Source organism: Borostomias antarcticus (assembly GCF_949987555.1).
Source record: "Borostomias antarcticus genome assembly, chromosome: 9".
Lineage (NCBI taxonomy): Eukaryota > Metazoa > Chordata > Actinopteri > Stomiiformes > Stomiidae > Borostomias > Borostomias antarcticus.
This window is the reverse complement of record NC_140242.1, coordinates 22,474,207-22,497,155: the sequence shown is the minus strand read 5'-3', so window position 1 is coordinate 22,497,155 and position 22,949 is coordinate 22,474,207. Positions and strand designations below refer to the sequence as shown.

Genomic DNA, 22,949 nt, shown 5'->3' with positions numbered 1-22,949 from the left:
CGTAATACAGTGATACAAGACAGCCAACATGCACAAACAGGAGGCAGTCCCATAAATGAGATAATTGAACCATGGCGGGAACGTTGAGAAACTGATGCTGTCCCTGTGTCACACAGCAAGTGAAACAGACTGACCCAGTGATTCACCTAGTTGCTCCAGCTGTCTCCCGCGCAGCTCCGTCGCCTGTCTGCACTGTGGCTCCTCTTCCCTTCAAGAGGCATTCGACAGACGGCGCCTTTCCGTTATCAACCAGCAGATAGCAGCATTGAGTCAACAGTGGAAATGTTAATCATCACACACTCACAGAATATTGGAGCATGCACCTACTGCTGAAATAGGCTAATCAAAGGAAACTGATCACAGCTGTACCCGTGCACCTTCTCTCTGCAACTTCATTTCACATACTTCTAATTCTCCTTTGTTGAAAGACATGTCATGCACTATTTGTGGTCTTAGATTTACTCCAAACATCAGAACGTTCATGTAAATCATATTTATTAGTATCTTGGCACAGTGATTATATGTGCATAAACAGTACTGTTTCCTGCCTGGTGCTCACACCTCTTCACAATGATGTCATTACGATGTGGCAGGACACCAATAGCTCCCAGAGTGAGGTCAGAGGCATGGATCAAGCTGTCTATCCAAGGTCAGTACTATCTTGACCGTTTCATGCTCAAGGTATGATTCAGGGTAGCACTGACCCCACAGGGAAACTTTACCACAGAGCGTAAGTAAACAGGACATTAGTCAATTACATCACACCCGGTTGATCCTGACCCTTTCTTTGGCTAATTCTACTGACTGCCCCTAATCCAAGAGGCATTCATTCGTCTTGGTGGGCAGAAAAGCAGAAATAGGGTTCATGAAAGTTCCGACTGTATAAATCAATGTACAAAAAACATGTGTGAAATGATAGAGCCCATAAACTGGGCCAAAGTACTGATACGGTGAGCAAAGAGGTCCAAATATGCTCAGGTCACCCTTCAGCATTAGAACATTACAAAAACACGAATCAACAAAGGCAATCAACACTTACAAAAGCTATGGCTAAAGTATACAGACAGATCTAAGGATGCTCACTCCAAACGGATCTGACATGATGTAGCCTAGGCAACCGCTCTTTAAAACTTATCGCTTACTTGACTTCAGCAAAAGAAAAGTGTAAAAGAGAAAAGATCGCATGTGTATGTCAGTCACTGTGAGAGACTGCTGTGGTTACAGGCAGCAGGGCGTGATGAGACAGGAAAGAGGAAACGGCTTCATTCATAAGTTCTATTGTCCAAAAAACGGTTGATTTCAAAAATAAGACTTGTTGCAAATCAGACTGGAGATTTCAGCTGGCAGTCTCTGGATTCCTCTCCTCCGTTCTGACTCCTGGTCGTTGAGTTGGTCAGTTGGTCGGTTGACCTGTTGTGTTGAATTAAGAGAGGATCAAGCAGAAGCTTGGAGGATGGGCCTGATGGACACTGGTAAACTGTTGGGTCTGACTGACAGTTGTGTTTGGTCAGCGGCCTGCATGGTTGGAGGATTCTGGATGTGCGTCAACAGCTCACATCTTGTTGAAACACTCCTTGGCATTGGTCCACACTTGTATTCCCTGATAGAAAATTCATAGAGTAAGACCTCTAGAAATGTATAGGTTTGACAGACTGTGAGGACAATTATGTATACTACAATTAAGCTTATACTGAGCCCTCAGATTACATGCTTGAAACTTCACATTGGGCTTTTGAGGCTTTATTAAGAAGATTGATTGTTGTTACAGATTAAGATCTATCAAAACACAGGTTAAGAGGAGCGCTGCATTCGCTGTTTTGTTACAATGAAAGCACGATAGAAAGCACACAACTAAAATATCAATATTTTCTATGAGGATGCCATTATCATATTCATATCCTATAGGGCTTGGGAAAATGTAGTCCCAGACACGACCATCTTGTTTCTACACAGGTGTATCTATTGGTCTGATTGCATAGGATTCTATGCAGTAGAGCCAATCAGACAAATAGATACAACTGTGTAGAAACAAGATGGTCGTGTCTGGGACTACATTTTCCCAAGCCCTATTGGAGACAGGCCATCTTACCTTCTTGCACATGCTGATCTGCATGATGGCATAGCTAATGAGCGCCTCCTTTAGGTCGTTGTCCTTCTGCTCCTTGAAGCGCTCGATGTCCTCCCAGGCAGCCTTCACAAACTCACTGTGGAGAAACACACATCCTCACATCCTCACTGCAGCTAGAGAGAGAGAGAAATATAGACGGGGAGAAAGGGTTCCTTACTTGCACTCTGCGTTCTTGTCTTCGACGGTCTCCTCGCCCTCCTGTATCTGCTGTTCTAGAAGCTGCAGTCTGGCCTCCCTCTGCTCTGCCGTCTCCTGGCCAAACAGCTTACTGGTCATCCCCTTCAGGGAGAACGTGCGCACCGTCTAGGCGCGTGCGCACACACACACATACGCGCGTGCGCACACACACACACACAGGACAGACAGAATGACAGCTGTAACCTCGGGGCGACTGGTTGCTCGTCACTCTGAGGCCCCTGCGGTCGATCGTCACGGTCACGGCTCTTCTCTGTCCTGGCCCCGCAGTGGTGAAATTAACTGCCGACTGACGTCAGGACAACAGAGTCGCTGCCCATTTTTCACTGCAGGCTCAAAACTCATCTCGTCAAGAAGTACTACCACGATCCTCCTGTTACCTATTGTATTTTTAGATTGCTATTCCTGCACTTTGCCTTCAGCACTAGATTATGGTTAGTCACTTGTTTTAGAAAGGAGATGCACTTGGGAGTTATAGCAAATAGTAATACATACAAAGTCTCTTTGGATAAAAGTGTCAGCTAAATGACTAAGTTAATGTAATGATATGATATGTAGTTGCTTCAGAGTGTCAGGATAAGAGAATCTGCCCTATGAGTAAAATCACCTGACCATCAGACCTTTAGTACAGCTAGAGGCATCTAAGGACTGGAGATGAAGTGTGTGTGTGCAAGTGTGTGTTTGCAGAGGAGAAGGGGGCTCAGCACTCACCCCTGTGACCAGTTCTTCTTTCTGCTGTTTCTTGGTGGCGAGGTCCTGGGCTGCCACCTCCAACTCAAACTGACCCAGCTCATGTTTCCTGCACACTGCCCTGCACAGACACACGCACCGTATGCTCTTTATAACAGACCCACAGACAATAGCCTCAAACCAGACCCTCTGTCAGATGCAGGGGGCTCTGGAAACAAACAGGCATTTTTTGATAACTTTGAAATGACAACCTTTCAGAGCAAATCACCAGTTTTATGTATTAATAATTACTTTGTCACTTGAACAACTGAAATGTGTCTTCCGCTCTTCTACATCAACCAATCCCCCATGGCGTCCTCCATGGTTGAGTTGAGCCAACATGAGCAGTGCCCCTGGATGTTATGAGCTAGCATCTCGCTTAGTGATGGGAATTCACACTTCATGTATCCACACTGGTTAAAGGATAAGTTCACTATTTTGGACTTTAGGGCCTATTCTTAGTCATGAGCCTGACACGTAGAGACTATAATTTCTCTAATTGCCTCAGTATTGAGCTAGCTGTTCTGCAGGTGCACACTTGGCTACGATGGAAGTCAACGGGGTCAATGAGACGTTGGAACAAGTACGATAAATGTGCTTTTCCGAGACGGAAAGCACAGGATGTAATCTTACCGGTCTCAGTATGCTCTCCTGTGAAATGTCGCTATTACAAATAATGTTGAAACAAAAGTTCAATTTGAAACAGAACTATTTCACTGTTAACTTCACTTTCAAACTTCACAGGTCTGTGGACGATGCAGTACGACTCCAGGGTCCTAAAGCGGGCTAGGAAGATTGCGTCCGACCCCTCCCACCCCGGCCACAATCTCTTCGTACCACTCCCCTCCGGCAGGAGGCTGGGGTCCATACAAAGACCTCGCGCCACAAAAACAGCTTCTTCCTGACTGCCACCAGCCTCATCAACAAGGCTTGTGTCCTCCTCTGACTCCCCTCCCCCCTACCTACCACCCCGCATTTGCATAGGTGGAGCTTACTCACTGGCGCAGTGTACTCTGCCTATTACCAACAGTATGATCTAGCTACAGTACCTACTTTAGAGCTTCTGTGTAGAAGAGATACTCCTTCAGCTGATCCGCATAGTGCTCCTCTTCTTCCAGGATGTCATCCACAGACGCAGCGTACCTGCACAGCGCACACAGGCTAATCAACACACCAAACAACATGGGCCCACACCACATGGGCTAATCAACACACCCGCACAACATGGGCTAGTCAGTGGACATGCTAATCAGAGGTAGCACACCTCGACATACAGATAGTCCGCATAATTGCATGTGAGCAATAGAGGTGAGAGTTGACTGAACGCTGGTGGGTCTAGCTGCATGCTAACTTCCCAGACTGCGGGCGGGTAATCTGATCTGTATACAGTAGTATCTCAACCTGCTAGAGGTGCCCAGTCCCCAGCTGCTGTCTGTCTGTACCCTGTGTGTGTAGGGCTGGCTAAACTCTGACCTCCGGTGCTGAGCTCCACCATCTGGAAGCCATCAAACACTGGGTAAAAGAGAGTTAGGTTACTGTGCCACTCCAGGGATACGGGCGAATCCACTCTGGCTTTAGTAGGTATGCCTGTGTAGTGTAGTGTAGTGTATGTGTGTGTGTGTGTGTGTGTGTGTGTGTATTGCTTACGCGTCCATGTGGTGGCCGGCGCTCTGTAGTCCATCTCCCATCTCATTCTCTATCGCACTCCACTCACTGTAGAAAAACACATAGGCCGTCACATCACAGCTTATTCCATCTATAAGACTGGTGTCGTATGCGCCAGCACATTCCAGCCCTGCACACCTTCCCTACCGCCAGCCCAGCTGGACTCCTACCTAAAGACTCTTCCATAGTTTCCATGGACCTTGTAGACACCGTACAGCCGGTCTGCCACCCTCTGGAAGAGAAGACAAGCGCAGGTAAATAACCCTGGTTGAGTGTACTCCCCACGGTGCTGTGAATGGCCCTCTAGTGAAGTGTGTTCCAAGCGGCAGGTGAGTGTACCTACAGCTCGCACCCGGAGCAGCTGGGAAACAACTGACTGCAGTTCGTCGCTGTAGTGTTTCAGCTCCGTAAACCTCCTGTGGAGACAAGTCAAGGTCTCACTGTCATACTAGTTCTGATACCCATTGGAGCACTATGGACACCAATTAAATGTTAAACTCTACATCTGCTATCACTCCAGCTTAGCGCTTCCAATCAACGCATGTGCTAGTCTTGATACCTGTTGAAGCAATCAGTAATTGGCAATTTATACACACACGAATCAGAAAAAATATTTAGTTCTTAAACGTGAATGCGCTGTGCAACGACAATGACTGATGGCAGTTGTCTGGCAGCCTAGCTACCTAAATAACATTTACTCCACCCCAACTGGCTAATGTTGCGCTACAGACTGCTACGGATGTAAGAGCAAGAGGGTCAAAGTTGCCGCAATGTCATGATGTATGTTAGCTGTATGATCGGAAAACGTATGATTGGAAATCAATCTCGCCAATCAGCGTTGGATCTGAGGAATATGAAATACAAACAGCTACGCTGGGCGGGTTTATGACAGCAAGGAGCGGTTGAAGTTAGCACGTGATAGACCTTATCAGATTTTTTTCAGATGGTTCAGTCAATCACCTGCCAAGCAGTTTTGAAAGTGCAAGTGAAGCAGTTTCCAACGGAGAGTTCACAGATGGTTGTGTGAAGCAAACCATCTGGCGCATCAGGTTAGACGGATGTCCCAATTGTGTGCATACTTTGTAAGGGCAGCTTGTGAGCTCATAAATAGCCAAATCAGAGTTTGGACAGATTTGAAAATATGATGTGGACCTACTTGTCTGGGTTCTTCACTCTGAACATGGCACTCAGAGCTTTCAGCCTGGACTCAGCCTGGAGAGAAGGTAGGCCAACAGGCAGATGGATAGACACAGATTAAGGCGACACTTTAGTCAATTTTTTCAGAGGAACCAAAATATTTTTTGTGAGGAATTAGGATGTATGCACCTTAGCTTGAAACCCAGTCTCAAACACCAACTCCCTCCACCCTTTCTCCTATGGAGAAACAAGACAACAGGAAGAACATCATTGGCATGGGAGGAACATCACAGGCACAAAAATATACCAAAGACATTAAAGGACAATGTTCGTTTTTGACAACCTGGACCTTATTTACGGCATATTATAAGACATTTGACTCACCGAGATAACTTTGGTGTAATTCGGAGGCCTGTAGAAGAAATTTAAAATCCAGCGCAAGCCAAGTATATCCATGTAATGGCGGTGGACGGGGCACTGAGAATGCAGCTTCTAAAAATCTATTTTCTTCAGTTGTGCTTACATAGAGCGAGGGCTTGTTGTGGTTTTCACATGACTCTGTAATATGATCTTTAGAAACGTCTTTATAAACGAAATATAGCTTCCACACTTGCTCCAGCACGCATGCGCAAAACGCGCAGACTGGCTATTCTCCGTCTGTAGGCTACACTCGCGCCTCACATTCTCTACGCCAAGATCGGCTTCCATCATATTCTAAGTCATCTTCTATATCCTCAAAATCTGATAAATATTCAGCCATATTGCACACATTGCGTAGAGAATGTGAGCCCCGAGTGTAGCCTACAGACGGAGAATAGCCAGTCTGCGTGCTGTGCAATGTGTGCTGGAGCAAGTAGGGAAGCTATATTTTGTTTTTAAAGACGTTTCTAAAGATCATATTACAGAGGCATGTGAAAACCACAACAAGCCTACGTTCTATGGATGCACAACTAGCGATTCATAAAAACAGATTGTTGACAACAACCGTTTCGCGGCAGAAAATAGATTTTTTAGAAGCTGCATTCTCAGTGCCCCGTCCGCCGCCATTACATGGATATACTTGGCTCGCGCTGGATTTTAAATTTCTTCTACAGGCCTCCGAATTACACCAAAGTCGGTGAGTCAAACGTCTTATAATATTCCGTAAATAAGGTCCAGGTTGTCAAAAACGAACATTCTCCTTTAAAGCTCAATGAGAACTTTTTTATGGTTCAATTAACTTCAATATTCACCTTTACTTGCTATTAGTTTATGAATTGGCCTTAGCAAGACCCCAAAAATCATTTGTGACATGAGACTGCATGAGACCCCGTGAATTTATTATTTTAGAATTTCGGTGTACTGGCTAGTACACTGGCGGGAAATCTTGTGGTGGAAACGGAAGTGACACGTTTCGCCTGTCACAATATCAGAAAGACAACAAACACTTCGCCCCACGAAACGAAATCTACATGCACATACAAGAAAGAGGACCTGTATTTACCTGCATTGAAGCCATCCTTCCAGAAAGTAGCTACAATCTTCCAATCCAGTCTCGCCACGCACATTTGTTATCATTTTTGTCCCATCATTACAGCGAGTGAGTGGGGCATTGTGTGAAGTGTGGTTCTTATAATGCAATGTCGATTTTATCACGACCAGAGGGGCTGCCAAAGTGCCGAGTTATCTCATGTAGCTTTAAGCTGACTTCACTGAGGTAACAAAAGGAAGAGGAGGAGGAGGCTGACCTCTGTGAGGAAGAGGAAGAAGATCTTGTCGTTGGAGAGGCCGGGGTGAGAAGCCACGCGCAACAGGAAATTCTCCAGACCGACCCTCCGCCGCTCCACAAAGTCCGGGTCCAGGTTGTCAGCCGAAAGCTTGTGCCACACAAATTCTGCCTACATCAAACAGGAAACAGGAAGCAAACGTCAACCAAGGAACATTATAAAAGGGAGTGTGAGATATGTCACATGTGGCTTCTGACAGTAATGGCAGCCACTTCTATGGATTTTTCTCCAGCACTAATTCTAGATATATAACTATTAATGACTGATGTCTGATGCCTCCTTCTTTGTATGTCCCTTGCTATCAGTGAGCGTCCCCGGTCCACTTCAGACAGTTCCTTCCACGCCCTCAAGCATCACCATCACAGAGCAAGGCTGAAGGTTAGAGCTGGGGGTGTAATGTAGCTAGGGGCTTATTTGTAGCTACTCACCCTCTTCTCTGGCAGTGGAGGGACAATTATGAAGGGATAGGTCACCAGCAGATAGTTCCTCAGGAGCTCAAAATCGCTGTACCTCCTCCACAGACTGTCAGGGGCGGGGCTTGTGCCTTCTGTCTCATCCTCGACTGGCCTATGACACCAGGCGGAGAAACATCACACTTTTTTCTTCTTTCAAACAAACCTATGGGCCTATGTTAACTGTGTGTGTGTGTGTGTGTGTTTGCATGCATGTGTGTGTCCCAAGGGCTGTTCGGCTTATACATCTATTCATTGTAACCTGATCAGCCAATGAGATCACTACAGGTCTTTCTACATTGAAATGTCTCAAGCCACAGCGCAGTATTTGTTTTGTTTTTTCCCCCAAGTGATTGACACACCAACCGACACTAGGAGGGATCATTGAGCACATTGGGCAAACAACTGTGTGTGATTCCCTATCCGATATTACCTGATGAATGCGGGTGAGAGAGACATAAACAGCCTGAATCAATGATAAAGATGCCTAAAATGTAAATAAATTATTCCAAGTCTTAACCATAAACAGGTTGTCTTTGCGGTCTATAATTATTCCTGAACGAGCCATATGCATAAGTTTTATGTCTCCTCTGGTTTTCCAATAATATAATTATATGAACAATAATGCAAGAATGCTATTCATATACTATACTACTATTAAAGAGTATGTTAAATATCAACTAGTTATTGAGTGAGGGACAGAGTCAATGAAGTGTGATCATCTAGGTCTAAAATTATTCCCAAACAAGCTGCGTGTTTCATTGTGCTTAATATTCTGAACACCTGAATTTACATCGAGATGATAATCAATTTCAAAGCGTTTCTCAAGTTTCATTCTTCTGCCATCGCAGTTTCTCCAGAAAGGTGCGTACGCATGGGCCTGTTTGTGTGGAGCACCGCACATTCTCCCGCCAAGTCTGTTGTTTATAAATCCCAAAAGTTGCGTAGAAAGGGGCGTACGCATTATTTTGTGGCATACGCAACGTTTAGATCCAGGACTAGGTGGCGGGACTACATCTCCGCACTGGCCTGGGAGCAGCTAAAGATTCCCCAGGCAGAGCTGGTTGATGCTGCTAGGGAGAGGGATATCTGGGGCCCCCTGCAAGAACTGCTGCCTTCGCGACCCAACCCCGGATAAGCAGATGAAGATGGATGGACGCAACGTTTAAATGAGGCCCCAGGTTCTCAGTACCGCACTGAGAAGCCTGCATGAACAACTAGGTGAAAAGTAAAAATTTTTGCACGACACAGTTGCTAAGCGAGGACATGTCAACCACACCTTGCTTAGTATGAATCCACTATGAATCCTCAAGCTACTGTATACTTTTAACTACGCGTACATGTACAGATGGTGACTGCGCATCAACTGCGTTCCTTTGGAGCATTGACTGCGGTTGGCTGTATAAGTCCAAAGAAATGAATGTGCCGCAAAATACGTGCTTGGGTAAAAGCTTGGATAGATAGTGTAGCTTGCGTAGAGTATGAATCCACTGTGTTCTACTTAGTCTGGGGCCATTTGCTTTGCATTTAAGATCTGGTCTAAGCGAAGTTACATCCGCCGGATGCAATTTTGGAGTAGGCAGGCTCTAGGTAGTCTGGGGCCAATCGCTTTGCATTTTACCGGTCTAAGGTCCCACCAAGTAGGTGGGCTCTAGACAGGATGAACCTGATGGTGAATGGAAACCAGGCTCTCTTCCCCCAAGGAGAGCCTGGTGATGCCAGGTCAGTTCTACTCCCTCTTTAAGTTGCGAGTGGTGATGCAGGCATTTCCGTATCTCACCGCGGCAAAAGCAACGTTTCACATTAGAAAGATTGGTAGGCTTGGCCATATTAACTCAATGGGTTACAGAGGCTGCAACCCCAGGCCCCGGACACTAGGGGTCCCCCACCAAAGCATGATTGTCAAATACAGTATGATCACTTGGTCTTTTGTCGTTTCAGTTTGTCGATTCTCAAAATTCCTTCCATTCATTCCTGACTTATGTTGCAGTCAAGTGTAACATAGTATTATTTGTGAAGCACAGTTTAGCCACAAAAATGTCCAGTGGTCAAAGGAAATATAAGTAGCAATAAAACCAGAGAGCTTTGGAGTTGTGGATGTGTTTGCCCTTTGAAGTTTTTCTGCCATTTTCACGATTCCATCTTCTGTGTAGGGAAACGACTACACTGACAGTGATTTTAAAAAGGCCTACACACTGAATTTAAGCATTTAATCCAATTATATCAGAAACAAGCGTGGCTGTGCCACTTAAACCAACTTCTTTAAATCCCAAAGCCTGCCTGCCTCTGCTAGTAGTAGGCCACAACTGATGATGATCATGAAGAAGAGCAGGTAGGCTACTTAAACATTAACCTTAACAAATATTAGTGGGGAAGATTCAGAGATAACCGACCTTGATGGTAAAGTATTTTAAATAGTTCTAGTGTCGACTAGGCTATTTCAACGATTATGAATTCTGTGTTCCATATTCTGAAAATGGTATTCTCTGGCTGTTGGAACATCTTTTTTGGCTGCACATCGGTATTAATTTGTTATTGCTAGATTTCAATAATCAATAGGATTTTTTCATTGTGAGTGTGAAGCTAGTCTAATAGCAAACTGTACTGTCTTAGTGTATGATTATAATAATAGAGTGGTTCTGTTGCCTGAATCTCTGTGTGTGTGTGTGTGTGTGTGTGTGTGTGTGTGTGTGTGTGTGTGTGTGTGTGTGGGAGGCCCCGAGACAGGTAGCCCAGGGCCACGGAATAGCTTAATGTCATGTAGGATAGTCTTCAACTGTCTGATTCCAGAGTAGCTTACCGTGTTTCAATAAGGTAAACAGTGTATGTTTCTTGAATGTTAACAGCATTCTTCCCAGTCCTCTTCTCTGCCTCTGCAACTGATATCTCCATCTTCCTGAGAAGAGTTGTCCCCTTCTCCACCATCTATAGGAAATCAGAAACTGCTCACTGCTCAAAAGCGGTTCCTAGTAACGTTAATAGCAGTGCCATAGGTGATCCAATGACATTGGCCGGGTTTTCCGATAAAGAACCTTCTTAATGAACCCTTCTTAAGTAACCCTTTGCATGGGAGTTAAGAAGTACTTTGGAGTTAATAAGCTTCTTAACTCGTTCGGGAAACCCGGCCATTTACATTTAGCTAATACAACATTAGATACATGCTATTCATTTTATAAGTATGCATGCATACGTTAGGCTAGGGCAGTAAGCACGCCATTTAGCGAGCTGTAAAGTTAGCCTAGTGAAACCAGTGATGCTGGCATAACTTAGCTAGCTAGCTAGGCTAGCAGGCTAAGTTAGCTAACTGTGTAAAGAGTGCAACTGTTCGCAATTCAAAATGCTGATCAATTGCTTTGTGCAGAAGGTTTAGACACCAAAACGCACGATTTCAATCTCTGAAAGGCATGTTTGTTGTGTCTTCTGTTTGCTGTCGTTTCCTGCCAAGCAAAAGCTAGCGGGTGCGCTGGCTACTTCGACTGCGGCTGTAGCGCTGCCCAAACCAGCTGTTGATTGTTTGAAGTCATTTTCATGTCTCGCGAAAGTCCGTGGACTAGCTGGGCCTGGCCAACTCAACTCACGACACAAGCGGAAAACTGTCGAAATCTAGGGATAATCGTGTTCTCAAATTGTCAATTACGTTAGGGATGTTCTACCGTATTTCTGATGTTGTTTTCTAGGTCAGAAGATGTGATGTCGGTGTTTCCGATCACAGCAATTTCATCGGTTCCAGAATCTGCCATCATATTCCTGAGTGTCGCTGCTGGCTGTCAGCTGGCTGTTGTGCCCGTGAGCTACGTACCGCAGCACGCGCGGTATAGCGGAGTCCGCGAGCCAGCTCACCTGAGCGTCGTGCGAGTCAGTGACAGCAGGGTTGTTGTCTGCCTTTCTTATGCCAAAGTTATAAGACTTATGTAGGCCTATTTAAAATTATGTGAAACTTGAGAGTGATATTCTAAAACAAGTTCCATGACTGTCTCAAACAGATTGACTTAGGCTACAGCTAAAATCACTTATCATCATATTGAACTAGGCCTAAATATTTTATTATTAATGTATTTTTTAAGATACTGTACTTTATATTCTCTAAACAAAGTATTATATTATATAACATCTCTTCCATTGTATTAGGTTATGTAGGGCTATGTAGCCTAGACTATGGGTTAACCCTACAATTGTAGGGCTAACCCTACAATTGAAAAAAAGAGATCTAGACAGCATATAAAAAGGCCATCAATCCCAGAGAACTTAACCAAAATTAATCAAATGCTTTCTCCACTAGGACTACCCTGACTGTTATCATACTGGTGGATTAAGCCTAATTGGCCGAGGCCAACATCACCCTGTCCTATCGACGGAGGACTGTTCTGGGCGGGTCTCTTCACACAGCTGGATGAAAAACATCTGGATCCGCCTACACGGAACTTCAGCCAGCAGCAGCCCAAAGTCCAAGCCAGTTGTTCCAGTAAATACGACTTCAATAAATGAGCGTCTATTTTACCCACATGTCCGAATAACGATACAGCGCGACGTCGTTTAGATCGTCATTTATTTGATATCAAGATTAGGCTATGGGGTACTGGAGGTTTTCGGCAGTGGGTATAGTTCTTCTATCTTTTTGTAAGTATCCCTTTCTCTCCGTATTTACTGTTTAGTGCTGCTATGAACTGTCCATTGTTTCTTAAAATTTGTGAAGTTGTCAAGGGGGAGGGGGCGCAGCCTGTGTTAAAGGGAGACAGTCCTATAGATAGGCTTAGTTAACATTTCAGTTGCATGTGTGGAAAAAGGTTTAAGGATATAGCCCATGCTTGGTGAAATTATTAGAGTAGCCTAACCTACAACATAGACTACAGGCTACCTGTTACAGATACTATTTATTTGACCTTTCCTCTTTATATATATCATTATTTAATAGGCTACAATTCACAATCATCAGTTTTGTGGGTTCAGAAATAACATTGTCCAACTTCTTTAGAGCAGCACGCGGAAATTCTACATAACAATTACACATAACAATAACCATCGAGGAGAATATGATCAAAAACGGAAGTAGGCTATGATCTGTGTTGTGATGATATAAGTGCAATAATGTACAGCTACCACATCAAAATGTCACTTCCATCTGCAATGGAAATTTCCAACAGGAAATCGATTTTGAGACTCAATTATCCTTGCTGCCTGCTAACAGGCGTGTCCCGGGGGAATGGGACAAGATTGAAAACAGAGATACTGTAGGTAGAGGAAGACTGAGCTCGTTTAAATGCTCCGAGGAACCTCTGACATGATGCATTTTTAGTGTCCAATGACAAAGAGACTGTTTTGTTTGGGATTAGGCTACAACAGCTCAAACTCAGAATCTTGGAAACACATGGGCTAATATACCAAAGGGGGTAGCACAAAAGTTAATTATAGCCTACTGGTTAATTTTTCCAAAACAAAACACTTAGTTTTGGAACCCTGCCTTTCTCTAGGTCCTGCACACTTCAACTCTGTGTTACTGACTCTTTTAGGTGCTGCATTTTTCAGTGATGAAAGTCCCTGTTCTTTTTAGCCCAGAGGAGGGGAGAAGAAAGACAAAGTAGAGAACATAGGAGAGAGAGAGAGAGAGAGAGAGAGAGAGAGAAAGGAGAAATATGCAAACTAGAGAGGAGTGTTGAGGGGCTGACGTTATGTTATATCACCTGACCTTTCGTCACCATGTCCTACAATGTGATGATTCAATATGACTCCCTCTTTTACAATGACAATACTGTAATGAAGGTTTAAAAGGGAATAAGACCCCCCCCCTGCCAATGTGCGATGTGACAGTGCCTTGTGTGTCAGGCTGCCTGTCAGCCACTCTGCTGCCTGGAGACCTGCTCCCCTGGCCTGGCGAGGCTGTCATGATGGAGCTCACAGAAAAGGGAAGAATTTCTCAAAATGGTGCAAAGACACTGGCCTCTTATTGTTGGCCATAAGACAATAGCTTTTCTTCTTAAGCAACCGTAACCAAGCCCCTACCCCTAGCCCCTCCTGGTACTCTTCTTGCAAGGGGCCTAAGCATACAGCTCTTGCCAATTCTTTAATTTTCGATTGTTGTAATGTAGAGTACAAAAGCAATTTGTGCATGTATGTGAGAGCTGTTTCTGTGTGTGTGTGTGTGTGTGTGTGTGTGTGTGTGTGTGCGTGTATGGTTGTATGCAAGAGTATGTGAGTGTAGCGTGTAAACTGATAGGGAGAGAGAGGGAGGGAGGCTAGCTGAAGTTATAAAGTAAATAAAAGCTGCCTTCATCCCTGGACCTCTTTGCCTCGAGTCAGCATGCAGCTTTTGGATTTCCCATGAGCACCAGGGGGGTGGGGTTTCAGACTTGGCTCCATCTCACCCTTCTGGCTTCAATTTATTCCTGGAGCAGTCACTGCTGATTTTAATTACTTGGAAGTTTGTGGAGGGGGCGTTTTGCTTACCCAAGCCTTTTTAGTTTTCTTCCTCCCTTTGTCTTTGTGTGCGTGTGTATTTGGATGGCTGGCATCCGCCAACATCTGGAGGTCGTTGTGAAATATGTGTACAGCTTCTTTTAATGTTTGCCTAGTTTAGTTAGCTCATCCCTATCATCTGGCTCTGATCAGGGCCTGATATTGTTGTGATGTGGCAATTCAGAGCTGCAGGGCTGCACAAGATGCCTGGGAAGAAAGAAACATAGGCACACAGAAAAACACAAACATCTACTCCCTCTAACCACATCTGCTGTTCTCCGTACAGCCAAACTCTCAGTTGAAAAAGTAATTGTCACACGCTAATAGCAAATACAAGTGATATGGATATTTGCAACATATAGCTAGAACAAAGATTGCACTTACCTAATTAAATCATTATGTTCCCCAGGTGTCTCTATCCTCCCCTTCACACCCATCAAGACCAACCTGTGTAAGTGGTGCGAGTACTCCAGCCCTGTGTGTGAGGACAGTGGTGTATGTTACAGTAACTGCACTCTCTCCTCCTTCTGCATCCTGAGTGAGGAGATCTGCGTGGCTGTGTGGTGAGTCCAGACTAGTATGTCATATTTCTATATTCATCCACTGTTCAAAAAGGGAAATAAAACTAGGCTTACAGATAAACAACACATTCTATAATATTTCTCATTGGTGTGTGTGTGTGTGTGTCCCAGGAGGAAGACCAATGAGAGTATGAGTGTTCAGACGCTGTGCCACCTCCCCCAGCAGCCCCTTGACAGCATGGACATAACTCTGCTGGCCAACTCCTCGTCCAGAGAGTGTGTGATGGTGCAGCAGCCATGGGATGATGGGGCTCTCTTCATCTGTGGCTGTGTGGGTGATCACGAGTGCAACGACAAGCTCATATTCGATAAGGGCTCAAACGGTAACCATTAACACCTTTTATTCCAGATACAACAAAGACAACTTACAGTTAACTATAAACAAAATATACTACCACAAAATATACGTGGAACCAGGGCCGGACTGGGTGAATATTTCCTGCGGGGAAATGTAGCCCCAGTCAGGCCGCGAGCCGAGCCGATGCGGTAAGATGGAAGTCAGTTTCGTTTTGCTGCGCGACTTGTTGACGGGAGGGGGGTGCTGCGTGACTTGTTGACGGGGGGGTGCTGCGCGATTTGTTGACGGGGGGCCGGCCATTCACCGCGGGCCAGGCCAGTTGGCGTGCCAGGCCACCGGGAAAATTCCCAGTGCTCCCGATGGCCAGTCCGCCCCTGCTTGGAACTGTTGTGGCACTGTATCCCTAATAGCCTGGCTGTGTGTCATTGCAATGGGTAACCGTGACTATAATGTTGGCGTCACGTAGGGCTGGGCAATTAATCGTTATCTCGATTTTGGCCTCTGCGATATTTAATCATGCATTAATCGCTACCACGATTTTGTCCTCTGTGATATATTAATCACAAAAGGCCATGATGAATGCATTCTATGAAACGTCCGCTGCAAGTGCGTGCAAGTGCGAGCTGATGAATCACAGGCGCTCAAGCTGTCTAACGTTGACTTGATAGACTCCACCATCCTCTCTACCCATAGCAGGATCTATTGCAGATCTGACATCTTTCTTCAAGGATGATCAGGAGTTTCTGATGGAAAATGTGGTTTCTTGTGTTACAGTAATCATCACATAAAAATGTGTCAAAATCTTGTCAACATATTTTCCTATACAAACAAACGTACAATGGAAATAACCCACAGTTCAGCCTTTCAAAAAAAAAAACATTCCTTCTCGCTATAGGCTTTGTGTTTTTTAAATTATGGAAGTAATACTAATATTCGCCTACTAACAAATGATGACAACTTTTGAGAGGTCTATTGGACCTAGGCCTTCAGTAGGACCAAAAATCCCACAAAACATCAGTCAGGAAAATAACAGAAACATAGCATCAACAATCTTAGTTGGATCAATCAGCTCAGGAAACGATGTGTTTTTTTGTCCTCCTGTTATGTTGCAGAAAAAAGTATTTTTTCAGTATGAAACTTCTGCTGGTCTTAATTGTAAAGTGTAATCAACATATAAAATGAAAATGTTAAATTTAATGTATTTGCACTCACCTCCCCCCATCTCTCTCTCTCTCTCTCTCTCTCACACACACACACACACACACACACACACACACACACACACACAATCCCACAACATGCGTCAGGAAAAACAGAACTGAGCTCCCTGCCATCAACTGTTGGTGATCAAGAATGGGGCCCCTCAATCGTCCAAGTATACTACAACCCTAGTGTCGTACTTCCCCAAAAAGGGAAAAAAATTTGTCCTCATGAGCACTCTCCATAAAAATGCCAAAATCAGCACCAGAAGACGAGAAACCAAGCATGATCCTAGATTACAATGCCACCAAAGGGGGGTGAACAACTTGGACGAAGTAACGGGATCCTAGAGCACCAAGTTAAAGACTGCATGCTGGCCCTGATGCATTGACCTACAATGCATTCGTCATCTGGATGGAGATCTTCCCTGAGTGGAACGTGTCAAAGCTGTACGAGGCACATCTTCCTGGAACAGCTGGGGAAGGCACTCGTGGTACCGCATATACAACAGAGGCAGCATATACCAAGGACCCCAGCTGCTGCAGCTACAGTGAGGGAGATGTGTGTGTGTGTTCTTTTTCTTTTTGGTCGTTTGGGTAAGGTTGGTTCGTCCTCTCCCCCCAGGCTCAGGGCTGAGGGGCTATCCTCATACCTCCAGGAGCCTCCCTATACCTCCAGGAGCCACGTCACCGTTTCGCCATCCACGACCGTCAGGCCACGCATTCCGTTGGGTGTTCGATATATCAGACAGTCCTGGATGACGTGGTCTGCGGTTTGTTCCTCGGCGACACACTCGCGCAGGATGCCAAGCCTCATCTGTGCACCGATGAGTGGAAGCGTCCAACGTCGGTCCAGAGGCGGTTAAGCCTCACCCACGCCGGTCTGGGTAAGTCCATCCCAGTGGGGGAAGGACCGGCGTCTGGGATGAAATCACGGAGTCTGGAGGTGTTCGCCTCCCTTTCCGCACGCCAGGTGTAGTCCGCCCATCCTGCCTCACTGATGTTAAGATCTCTGCATTGCTGCAGGAGATCCCGTGCGGCAGGAACAAAAAGGTGTCTTGATTTGAGTCGCCGAATGTAAATAAAGTTTACATTCAATAAAAATCCTTATGACTCATTTGGCTTGATTTTAACGGGTCAGTTTGACCCTAAACAGAATAGGTGTCTCATCTCTGTCAACATCAATACAAACAAATGTTTATTAGGACTTTTTAGTTTTGGACAACTTTTGGATAATGAATTATGCACTGGGGCACATTGACCCAGGAACATGGGTTCTCTAACATTTTAGCTGGTCCTGGCAAAAGAACATAACAGGATGAAACCAGTTGTACTCCGGGCAGTACAGCTGTGATTCCCTAGAGGTCAGGGGTCGGCAACCTGTGGCTTCGGAGCCACATTTGGCTCCCACACAAATGTAGAATTGGTAACACAATGTATAATTAGTAGCCTAACACAAAACCATTGATCATATCAGGTGGAATAAATATATTAGTTATATGCTACTGACTCTAACCAAATAAAGTCTACATTTAGTTTGGAATGCCTCAAAATATCAGCCTGTCTGACATGAGCACCATGGACAGCTCAGTTTAGTTTAACAACCATTAATTTAGTTAGTTTGTACACTGCCAGACGATATTTTAATTTAGTTAGTGTACGCTGCCAGCCGATATTTTCTCTATGAGGCCCAGCACAATAGAAGCAAACAACGAAAAATGGGAGTGAAAGTTAGACAAATAAGTGGTACGACTCAGGATAAAAATAGCCACAAGAAAGAGAACAGTGCATGCACTTCAAAATAGAATGGACCGACTTAAGTAGGCCTAGCTAATAACTGGGTTTCTGGTAAGATCTGCAGTGACAGCACAATAAGAGCCCTATTGAGCTGCCACACAGATTTTTTCATATTTAAAACTCATTGTTTTCATCCATTGTGTCTCCCAAGGTACACCACCCCCCCCCCCCACACACACATACAGTATGTGAAAAATTACTCATCGTCATAAAGGTTCCCGACCCCTGGCCTAGGCGTGAGAATATTGTGCAAAAAATGTCCTGCCCTTTAGAAATCAAAATGTGATCGACTAATGCACCTGTCATTCCACAGATTTGGTCTCATGCACTTGAATGGCAGAGCAGACAGTTACAGTTAGCTGCATTGTTATAGCCAGAGACCAAAAAAATCCTGATTATACCTTTTTTCTATTAACTTTAATTGAAAAATTATTTCCTTTTCAAAACAACGTAAATCACACCCGAAACAATAAGATATAATTATAACTGAAATATACTGTCATTTCACTTCATTCAAAACAATATACTTGAATACATTACTTTTTTTAAATTTTAATCTATTGTTTGGACAGTTCGCCTGTGTGATTGTGATTTGAGTGATAGTACATACCTCTGCATAATTGTTTTTTATGTTTTTTTTTATTGTGCTCTCTTAGGTTTCTCTAAACTGAAGAGTAAGGATGTGATCCCTGTGGTTGTGATCAGTCTGGTGCCCCCCCTGCTCGTGGCTCTCATCGCCACCATGGCCTTCTACCTCTACCGCACGCGTCAGTCAGGGAAGCCTGGCAAGCAGTCCAAGGACTGGGGGCCCAGATGCACCCCTGGTCCTTACCAGGCCCTGGAGCTGCCCGAGGGACTGGCACTGGGGCGGGAGGGACTGGCACTGGGGCAGCAGGTGGGCACCGTGGAGGACGCGTGCCTCAGCAAGCTAGCGGCCATGAGAGATGAGGTCACCTCTCACATGTCGCCGGTCTGCGCCAATAGCCTGAACCATAACACCGAGCTGCTGCCCCTCCAGCTGGAGGCGCTGGTGGGCAAAGGTCGCTTCGCTGAGGTGTGGCGGGCACGGCTTCTCCACAGTGCCGGCACCCAGTACGAGACGGTGGCCGTCAAGGTGTTCCCGGTGGAGGAGTACGCCTCGTGGCGGAACGAGCGGTCTATCTTCTCCGACGCCAACCTGGAGCATGAGAATGTGGTGCAGTTCCTGACCGCAGAGGAGCGCGGGGCGCCGGGATCCGCCCACCGCCAGTACTGGCTGGTCATGGCCTATTATGGCCTGGGGAACCTCCAGGACTTCCTGTCTAGCCAGGTGCTGAGTTGGGCAGAGCTGTGTGCCATGGCGGCATCAGTGGCACGGGGTCTAGCGCATTTGCACAGTGACACCAACCCCCACGGTGTGCCCAAGGTGCCGGTGGCTCACCGTGACCTGAAGAGCAGCAACATCGTGGTGAAGAGCAGGAGGGAGTGTGCCCTGTGTGACTTTGGCCTGGCATTACGGCTGGACCTCTCCCTCACCGTGGACGACTTCGCCAACAGTGGACAGGTACTGGGAGAGGAGGAACTGTAGATATTCATGCAGGTAGATGTAAACCATGGTGCAGAACGACTCATGTGTGATCCTCATCCCCCAGGTGGGCACGGCTCGGTATATGGCCCCAGAGGTGCTGGAGTCCAGGGTGAACCTGGAAGACCTGGAGGCCTTTAAACAAATGGACGTCTACTCCATGGCCCTGGTTCTCTGGGAGATGGCCTCTCGCTGCCAGGCCATAGGAGGTGAAAACTGTTTTTTATTTATTTATTTTTTAAGTTGTCAGATAATTGCCATAAATGTGACATAAGAAAAAAACAAACAGGTTTGACCCCTACCCTTCTTGTGTTGCAGAGGTGAAGAGCTATGAGCCAGCGTTTGGGTCCAAGGTGTGTGACCAGCCATGTGTGGATAGCATGAGGGACCTGGTCCTGAGGGACCGCGGCCGGCCCGACATCCCCTCCAGCTGGACACAACACCAGGTCTGCAGACAATCCATCTGATCCACTAACCAATCTGGCTGGAACCTTTGAAAATATTTAGTCACACTGAAACGGACGTTTGAGATCATCTAACTTCCGTAGTTTGATGTAGATTCGATAGAATCGAATCGAATCCGTAGATTCGATAGAAGGATAGCGTTGATTATTGGCCTAAAATCTAAGGTACCTGGTGTCGTAATTGCACGTGACCTACCGATTTCTAGGAAGTAAGAAATTATATACTTTGATATAAGATTACAACAAAAGTAGAAGTTTGTAATTTTTTTGGCATACATCGTTGAATAGGTGAACACTATGACCAATTATGTGAACCAAAATGGGACGGAATGCTTTTTTCATTTCAGTGCGACTTTAAACATATTAACGTGATAGATTGATAAATAGATTTAAGTTGTAAATTAAAGGCAAGCATTGGTTGACCCTGCTGGCATGTTCTGCGGTATATGCAGGGGATGGACCTGCTGTGCGCCACCATCACAGAGTGTTGGGACCACGACCCTGAGGCTCGGCTGACCGCACACTGTGTGGTCGAACGCTTCAACACCCTGGACCTAGAGTTGGGGGAGCAGGGAGGGGAAGAGCCAGACCTTGTCAACAACAACCACAACAGCAGCAGTCAGCTGGATCTGCCTAACCCTGCCCCTGCCCCAACCACTCCCCCTCCCCCCTGCTCTAACCACACGCCTACCACCTCTCCTGGACCCGACACAGACTCTGGTATCGACCACCGTCCTCCTGAGACACACTCAGAGGGAAGCATAGACCCTGAACAGCTGGCCCAAATATGAAGAGGCTAGACAAAGGCCATCCGCTCTGACATACAGACTGGTTCTTGTATGATATAGACTAGATGTGAACTTTCATTTAAAGGAGCTGGTCTCCTATCCATCTCTGAATACTTTACATGTAAATGTGGCTGCATTCTGAATGATGTGCCTGTGTAAATACTGTAACAAACACTGTGACTCTCTCACCCCGACAGTGTACCACGAAAGCCTGAGAACCAGACGAATCCAATCATCTGCTGTCTGCCTGATAGGGTCTTTCATCACATTAACCAGTCAGACAGAGTTAGGACAAGTTGGACAAGAGAACTAATGTTCAAGCAACGAGATGTCTCTGCCACTAATGAAAAGCACGACTTCTTGGTTCTCTTAACTCTCTCCATAATTCCTCGATATATAACCTTCTCAAAAGACATTGGAGAAGTTCCCAAGGGGGAGGAACCACTGACTTCCTGCTTGTATTCCTAAAATTGATGTGAAATGATGCAAATACACAAGGCCTTTCTCCAGGTTCACTTTCAGGACGGTTAAACATCATACAATTGTCATGATAAATAAAGTTAAAGTAATTGTGTATAGTAAAGAGGTGGCTTTCTACAGGTTTGATCTAGACGCTAATGATCTATACACTGAATGTCTGGTTTAGGATCCTAGATAACACTGTGAGTGAGCTGGTGCCACAGTTCGACATGTTACCTTCATACAGTATAATGTTTGATAAAGAGTCTGATCTTCACAGCCTCTTTGCTCTCTCCATCTTTGGTGATACCCTGAAAGTGTTCTTACATGAGAGCAACAGCTCAATAGACCTACTAAACATTCACAATCGCATGGATCAGTCAGAAGAAAAAGACAATACTTCAGTATTAAGTTGAGTTAGTTTATTTGGATGCACCAGTATTTCTGGTTTCTTGATTTGTCTTAAAAAGCAGCCCTTTTTTTTCTGAAAATGAACATAAGACAAAAACAAAGACGTGTACTAGTGTATTAATGAAAGGTTGTTTCTGGACTGTATTTGAAGTTAGAAACCATATATTTCTGCATAGAAATATCTTTGGTCTCTGTACATGAAACAACCTGGGTTCCCATGTCATTTAAATTGAAACTAAACGCCAATCAAATCTTGATCAGTGGGTAACTACAATAACATTTGAAACAGTGCCCTCTGCAGGCGGCAATATAATCCACATAACTTTAGTGCAGTATGCTCGTCTTCTACAATATATTTAAGAGGGAATTTTAAAAAGAATTTTGTACAGTAATCTACAATACAGTAATCTACAATGAACAATCAAACACAATATTAAAAACACAAAGGAACTTACTTTTTTGCCCTGGAATGTTGCCAGAAACCAAAACACAACACCCTATACAGAGGGAAGCATAATCCACTTATAGAATCAGGCGCACATAATTCATGAAGTGCGAACACTATAGAAAATAGCTGGATATCAAATAAATTATATTCAGCTGCACTTAGGCTATATACATTAGTCACACAAACGGTAACACAGTGATATCGTTGCCCATCTTAAAAAGGGACACTACCCCCCAAAATTGTCAAGATACCTTCAGAACGCTTTTCAATAGACATTTCAAACAGCATTTCTACAGTGCATTTAAGAATCCAAAAGATGAAAATAATGACATGAATATGGGTACAATGAGCCCATAAGAGAAATCGAATCGATGTCACGTCATGTTATAAATGAAATATAGATAAAATGTGAAATGTC

At 45.0% G+C, this 22,949-nt stretch overlaps 2 protein-coding genes across 3 annotated transcripts; one reads left to right on the top strand and one right to left on the bottom strand.

Moving 5' to 3' along the window:
- Positions 1–499: 499 nt before the first annotated feature.
- On the bottom strand, positions 500–11,974 carry snx4 (sorting nexin 4). Of its 2 annotated transcripts, none has more exons than XM_084443003.1 (14): positions 11,726–11,974; positions 10,873–10,997; positions 8,049–8,187; positions 7,582–7,731; positions 6,044–6,091; positions 5,874–5,929; positions 5,061–5,133; positions 4,888–4,949; positions 4,700–4,765; positions 4,106–4,195; positions 3,035–3,134; positions 2,286–2,431; positions 2,090–2,204; positions 500–1,600 (listed from the first exon to the last, which is right to left on the bottom strand). In XM_084443003.1, exons 1-14 carry the CDS (start codon positions 11,813–11,815, stop codon positions 1,553–1,555), a joined length of 1,308 nt encoding a protein of 435 aa, XP_084299129.1. In that variant the 5' UTR covers positions 11,816–11,974; the 3' UTR covers positions 500–1,552. The 2 variants fall into 2 exon arrangements, with proteins under 2 accessions (XP_084299129.1, XP_084299130.1); XM_084443004.1 differs by having other exon boundaries at positions 10,873–11,014; positions 11,726–11,851.
- Positions 11,975–12,545: 571 nt separating this feature from the next.
- tgfbr2l (transforming growth factor beta receptor-like) lies at positions 12,546–21,885 on the top strand. Its single transcript, XM_084443183.1, has 7 exons — positions 12,546–12,689; positions 14,932–15,085; positions 15,215–15,426; positions 19,054–19,940; positions 20,029–20,170; positions 20,280–20,407; positions 20,878–21,885. Exons 1-7 carry the CDS (start codon positions 12,641–12,643, stop codon positions 21,214–21,216), a joined length of 1,911 nt encoding a protein of 636 aa, XP_084299309.1. The 5' UTR covers positions 12,546–12,640; the 3' UTR covers positions 21,217–21,885.
- Positions 21,886–22,949: the final 1,064 nt, after the last annotated feature.

Bases quoted from the DNA above. Each gene is read 5' to 3' on its own strand.
- snx4 (XM_084443003.1), bottom strand. From the start codon at position 11,815: ATGATGGCAGATTCTGGAACCGATGAAATTGCTGTGATCGGAAACACC. The intron at 5,930-6,043 runs GTGCATACATCC...CCTTCTCTCCAG, and splicing joins AGACTGGGTTTCAAGCTAAG to GCTGAGTCCAGGCTGAAAGC. The intron at 2,432-3,034 runs GTGAGTGCTGAG...GCACGCGCCTAG, and splicing joins AAGAAGAACTGGTCACAGGG to ACGGTGCGCACGTTCTCCCT.
- tgfbr2l (XM_084443183.1), top strand. From the start codon at position 12,641: ATGGGGTACTGGAGGTTTTCGGCAGTGGGTATAGTTCTTCTATCTTTT. The intron at 15,086-15,214 runs GTGAGTCCAGAC...TGTGTGTCCCAG, and splicing joins GAGATCTGCGTGGCTGTGTG to GAGGAAGACCAATGAGAGTA. The intron at 20,171-20,279 runs GTGAAAACTGTT...CTTGTGTTGCAG, and splicing joins TCGCTGCCAGGCCATAGGAG to AGGTGAAGAGCTATGAGCCA.